The sequence below is a fragment of the Triticum dicoccoides genome, chromosome 7B (assembly GCF_002162155.2).
Source record: "Triticum dicoccoides isolate Atlit2015 ecotype Zavitan chromosome 7B, WEW_v2.0, whole genome shotgun sequence".
Lineage (NCBI taxonomy): Eukaryota > Viridiplantae > Streptophyta > Magnoliopsida > Poales > Poaceae > Triticum > Triticum dicoccoides.
In genome coordinates, this window is record NC_041393.1 from 394,018,631 (window position 1) to 394,025,152 (window position 6,522).

General features: G+C 47.0%; 1 protein-coding gene across 1 annotated transcript; it reads right to left on the reverse strand.

Annotated features, from left to right (window-relative positions):
* Nucleotides 1-2,802: 2,802 nt before the first annotated feature.
* On the reverse strand, nt 2,803-6,091 carry LOC119339127. The gene is made up of 3 exons (XM_037611283.1): nt 5,147-6,091; nt 3,471-4,004; nt 2,803-3,383 (listed from the first exon to the last, which is right to left on the reverse strand). Exons 1-3 carry the CDS (start codon nt 5,990-5,992, stop codon nt 3,276-3,278), a joined length of 1,488 nt encoding a protein of 495 aa, XP_037467180.1. The 5' UTR covers nt 5,993-6,091; the 3' UTR covers nt 2,803-3,275.
* Nucleotides 6,092-6,522: the final 431 nt, after the last annotated feature.

Genomic DNA, 6,522 nt, shown 5'->3' on the forward strand with positions numbered 1-6,522 from the left:
TGTATATATATATATATATATGTATATGTATATATATATATAGGTGGGAGGGAGAGGGGAGGCAGCCAGGGTGCGCCCCAAGTAGGATCTGAATCCTACTTGGGGTTTCCCCAAGTGGCACACCCCCTGCCTTATTTCACCGGAGAAGAAAGGGAAGGGGGAAGAGAGAAAGGAAAGGGGGGCGAACCCCTTTTTCCTTCTCCCAATTCGGCACCCTGCCATAAGGGGGGGGGGGCGCCACCCCTTGTGGGCTGGTGTGCTCACCTCTCATGGCCCATATGGCCCATATATTTCCCCCGAGGGTTCCGGTAACCCCTGCGGTACTCCAATAAATACTCGATACACTCCAGAACACTTCCGGTGTCTGAATACTATCATCCTATATATCAACCTTTACCTCTCGACCATTTTGAGACTCCTCGTCATGTCCGTGATCCCATCCAGAACTCCGAACAACATTTGGTACTCATATAATACAATATCGTCATCGAACGTTAAGCGTGCGGACCCTACGGGTTCGAGAACTATGTAGACATGACCGAGACACCTCTCTGGTCAATAACCAATAGCGGAACCTGGATGCCCATATTGTCTCCTACATATTCTACAAAGATCTTTATCGGTCGAGCCGTTATGACAACATACGTAATTCCTTTTGTCCATCGGTATGTTACTTGCCCGAGATTCGATCGTGGTATCATCATACCTAGTTCAATCTCGTTACTGGCAAGTCTCTTTACTCGTTTTGTAATACATCACCTCGTGACTAACTCCTTAGTCGTTTGCTTGCAAGCTTATGGTGTGTATTAACGAGAGGGGTCATAGATACCTCTCCGATACTCGGAGTGACAAATCCTAATCTTGATATATGCCAACCCAACAAACACCATCGTAGATACCTGTAGAGCATCTTTATAATCACCCAGTTACGTTGTGATGTTTGATAGCACACAAGGTATTTCTTCGGTATCAGGGAGTTGCATAATCTCATAGTCGAAGGAACATGTATTTCACATGAAGAAAGCAATAGCAATAAACTGAATGATCATTATGCTAAGCTAACAGATGGGTCTTGTCCATCACATCATTCTCCTAATGATTTGATATCAAATGACAAGTCGTGCCCATGGTTAGGAAACCTTAACCATCTTTGATCAACAAGCTAGTCTAGTAGAGGCTCACTAGGGACACGGTGTTTGTTTATGTATTCACACATGTATCAAGGTTTCCTATTAATACAATTCTAGCATGAATAATAAACTTTTATCATGAATAAGGAAATATACAATAACAACTTTATTATTGCTTCTAGGGACATATTTCCTTCCGAGAGCTCTCCCGGTACAGACTGCGGGGGTGTGTTAGTGTCAGACCATCCGACGGAGCCACGTCGTGATGAACAACGTGGAGTGCAATCAAGCAGTTGTCAAATAGATAGTTTCCATCTCTGTTGGTTTATTCGTATTGTACACAAACTCTGTAATTTCTGGTTGCATATATATACAATGAGGCTGTGTTGTGGCTTGCATTGAGCCGCCCGGTGTATTCCAATTTTACACCATCGACGGGGATGGCCAAACTACGGCCTATGCCCTCTCTTCATGCAAGTGCAAAAATCTGCTGCCCACCTCATATTCTGCTGTAGAATCACTACCCGAATTTGGAACAAGATCTCCACTTGGCTTGGCAATCACGGCTACTCACCAATGACTTGGCGACATGAAGAATTTGTTCAAGCTTGGTGGCTAGTGGCGGCGAATGGTGGAGGTCACAACAGAAAGGCCATCGGTCATGTGATGACGATTGTCTCTTGGGAAATTCGGAAGGAGCGAAACACAAGAACTTTTCGCAACACCGCTGGCTCGATCACTATTGTCGTCATGAAAATCAAAGAGGAGCCCCGTCTTTGAGAGTTGGCAGGAGCCAAGCACCTGAGTATTATTATGTCGCAAGAGTAGGACTTTTATTTTTACCGCTACACGGCTTATGTCTAAATCTACTCCTTAATCACTGAATATGCAAGTCTTCTGCCTTGTTTCAAAGAGAAATAGGTGAACCTGCCGGACACAACCCTACTTAATAAATGAAAATGGCAAGTCTTCTGCCTTGTTTCAAAGAAAAACAGGTGAACCTGCCGGACACAGGCGCCAGTTGGAGGCCGAGGAATTCATCCAGACTGTATTCCCAAGCTTCCACACTCGAGGAGTGCACTCTGGGAGGAAATTTTCATGAACCGAAGATAAACATCCCTGAAGAAATCGACACCTGAATTAGTTCAGTTAACAGATAGCCCAAATCTGCCGATACGGCATCGTTTATGAGCATCTGGTGGAGCACGCGAAAGGGAGTGGTTGGCCGTTATTTGGCGCGCTGAACGTCGTCAGTTTCTTTGTCTCTGTAGTTGTCACCCGTTGTTGTCTAGTGTTTACTTTCTATTGATCGCCGTCGCTCGCTGGAGTATAAAGCGAAGCCTATAACCCGAATGGGAGCTATCTACTCCCTCAGTCCAATAATATAAGACATTATTACATCTACTTTACTCATAAATTCGATGTAATAATGTTTTATATTATGGGACGGAGGCAGTATCATATTGCTAATACAAGAACCCTAGCTGCCCCCGCCAATTGGCTGGGCCTAGCTCATCCCCTTCTCTGTTTTCTTTCTAATTTTCTGAAATTCTCACCTATTTTCTGAAATACATCGATTGTTGGGGGAATTTCGTAGCACAGGTTGCGACTTGTGACACTAATGACATGGAAAAGAATGGCTCTCTGTACCATGTAAATTGTGTGAAGCGTCTCACCCTCCGAAGAGGGCCGCAGCCCCGCACGAGCTTATATTGATAGGATGGGGCTTATCCCATAGCTGCATACAGTGGGGTTTCAGTTGTAACTGAGGAGAAGATTTACAGGGGGAGATAGAGGAGAATTACAACAGAGAATAAACCTCTAACTACTCTCTAACAACTACTCTATCATATGTGTTCAGTTGGAGATCTTCTAGATGTCCTTGACGTGCAGCCTTTATACTTCAACAGATGCTAGATAAATCGCAAGCTAGAACACATGTCAAATACAGTATATAATATGATTCACTATATTACTTTGGGTAATGACGCATCACAGTATGTTGCTTTAACTCTACATATACCTACAGACCCAAAATGAAGTGGGACAGTGTGATCCGTATATAACAAAAGCAAATTAGGTGTGTTCGAGAACAAGCTGTAAATTATCTACTCCAGATCAGTATTCAATGCTATTCAAGAATCACTACGAATGCATCGCGATCAATTCACCATCTTTGCATTTCCTGATATCAATATCCATGGTGGTTTCAGATGAAGAAGGTACGATGTCACAGCAGTGTCGTCTTAAAGCCTGAAAAGTAAAACCATGTTATAATTTATTTTAAGCTAAAAATGCAGTATAAGCCACCATCCGCAATAACACTAATCCTAGTCATACCTTCCCAGGAACCAGATGCAGTAGCTCTGATCTCACTTTTATTTGTTGCATATTCCTCAACTGAATCAAGTTTGGCAAGCATTTTTGGGGCAGCTGCCTACTGTAATTGCTTTCCGTCTTGCCTTTGCCGGAAGAAATACTTTTTAGGAAGAAAAGAGCAGCTCGTTTGCACTCGTCCCTTGGATAATGCTTGGTGCTAAACATAAAAACATCCGTAACATTGCGACCTCTTCTCCACGGCACAAAGGTTTTTTGCACAGCAAGGATGTCAGGAAGCAGTACATTGCCTTTGAAAACCTGAACAGAATAGCCCCATGCCACTGAAGCAGTAAGTGATCTTGAATGGTCATAGCACACTGTTTGTTGAACGATCCTCGCTGGGTCAGCATTAGCTGCTCTGAAGAAATGCTCAACCGCCTTTGCACGATCCATACCAGGGTAAAGAGGATAGACATTATCAAGGTGGTGAAGTGACACTAAAGGAGCAAGTGGATGTGCTCTTAGAAATCCAGATATATCCCCATGAAGGTCGATCTGGTGATAATAAAATGCAACAGCCCACATAAGTTCAGAATCATGCCTTTTGTGTGTGCACAACTTCAAGTACAACCACAGGCTAGTTTCATGTTCAAAGATTGAATAAAGAGTTTCTTTTTCTGAAAAACAGCAGCCATTCTCTAGGTTTCATTGGGTGCAAAATACAGATAAAGAAGGCCTCTATTGGGCATAAAGGAACCCCCTACATAACATTGGTCCTGCGAATTGTTAAATAAAGCAAGTCAATGGAGCAGAAAGAGATGGATACTTCAACCATGTCCAGGTCACTGTTCTGCTGCTGCTCACACTAACGTTTATTTCGGCAAAATTGGTTTTGCAATGCATCAAGATTGCAATGCCCGAAGCTTTAGGTTATCTGACAGAGACATATTCCAGTATGCCACAATGGTCACCTACTACTCCAAATGTGGACCAGAACGCCCCTCTCAAGTGCCATCACGTCAAAATCTGTAGAGGTACCAGCAAGGATCACTAAATCCAGTGACACAGATTTTGAACGGATTCAGCACTAGGAGAGTGCAGCAGTTAACCAGTAACCATCACCCTGGTGGTGTAGTTCTGGCTGTACATTTTCTTTAGAAGCATTCTACAGGATTGGTGTCGTGTGGTTCAGCGTATCTTGAGGGAATGGTAGAGGATAAGCTTTTGACCTATGCTCTGAAATAATGTATAACAGAATTCATTCAGACAAAAGTTGTAGTACTTGAGAGTTTAATTCAAACCTTTCAGTCTCTCACCAATAATTCCCCTCTATTATTCAAAGGTTGACACTAGAGACAAGTTTCCCTCTCAACAACAATCCTAGGATGCATCAAGAAAGACTGAACAGCAACATGACAATCCTAGACAGACTTCAATTATCTAGAACAATCATTGTCGTGATTGCGATTATGAGGCATAAATAAAACATAATCAAGGACCAGGAGTACCAAAGAGTGCTTAGAAGTCCAATTCTTTATCAATTTCCCCATAACTATGAACTACTAGCATCCAATAGAAACACACAGTTGATTTCGCAGCAATCTCTCTCAAAACATTCCACAAGGAAATATCAGTAGCACATGCAGAGGCAAATAGAAATTCGGGGTAGAAGGGGAAAAGGAGAGGCGGCAGTGCACCTGGTGGAATCCTGGCTCGTGGGTGAGCTCGACGCCGAGCTCGGCGAGGCAGGCGTAGATCCTGGAGTCGCTGCCGTAGAGGTGGGGGTACCTGATGATGCAGGAGTCGAGCACGCGGGCCAGGCGCGCTGCGAGGGGCCAGCTGATGGCGATGCCGCCGCCGCCATAGGCCATGCTGAAGCCGTGCCAGACGTTCTGCGCGGCGGACTCGGAAGGCGCGCCGAGGTACCATGGCTCATGCCAGTCGTACTTGGAGAGGGTGTGGAGGAGGTTGGGGAGGACGAAGGCGGTGTCGTCATCGGCGAGCACCAGCCACCTCGGCGGCGGCGACTGGTGCTGCTGCTGCTGGCGGAGCTCGAGGAGGAGCTCCTTGGCGATACGCGCGACGCGGACCGCGGAGGGGAGGCCCTTCCGGTAGGAGTAGGGAAAGCGGGAGGCGTCGCGGGAGACGCGGAGGTGGAGGTTCGCCGGGATGGAGGCGGCGCGGGGCGGCGCGTCGAGGAAGAGGAAGGCGCGCGCGGGCGGGCGGAGCCAGAGGCGGAGGAGCGGGAGGCGCAGCGGCAGCGTGCGGCGGGAGGAGGCCACCCCGAACACCACGTGCGAGAGCGTCGTCGGCGAGGGCGACGAGAAGGAGGAGGGGTCGGCCTTGGGCTTAGGCTGGGCGGCGGCTGTGGCGGCGGTGGTCAGGAGGGGCGTGGGGAGGATGAGGGGAGCCGGAGGGGCCGGCCGGTGGCGCGGCGGGAGGTGCAGCGTGAGGAGGAGGATGAGCGACAAGAGCGGCAAGGCGAGCAGGAGCGTCCGGAGGGGCGCGAGCGGGAGCCCGTGCGAGTGCGACGGCGTTGCCATGGACGCCGGCCCAGCCGCGAGGTGGGAAAGTGGAGGTCGAGGTGCAGCAACCGGAAAGAAGAAGAAAGGAACCCAAACCGCCGTGCCCAACTAGTGGAATCCAGTTCGAATCAGTTTTCTAGAGGCCAGAGCCCAGAGGCACGGATCACTCACAAATTTCCTTTTTCTTCTCCTTCACTGTTTTGACAGCCAGAGAGAAAATATTAGAACGGTGTAGATAAAGGACAGGAATTTCCTGCTAATGCATGATTTTTTTTACACTATATTTGGCACGCAATAATTCTTTGGACTGGCGAATCGCGTAATAGGTACGCCAAGAAAAATAAGAACCAATAAATAAGTTCCTTTAATTAGTAAGAAGCCCGTGCACCTCGTAAAAAAAAAGTAAGAAGCCCGTACATTACAACGCGACATACATGTTGGATGAGACTTGCCTGCTCCTCAATATGCTCTGTGCTCCCCGACCGCTCATTTTTAATCCAACATGCCGCAATGGTTTTCCTCCCTGGTCGGTCAACTCTCTCTCTCTC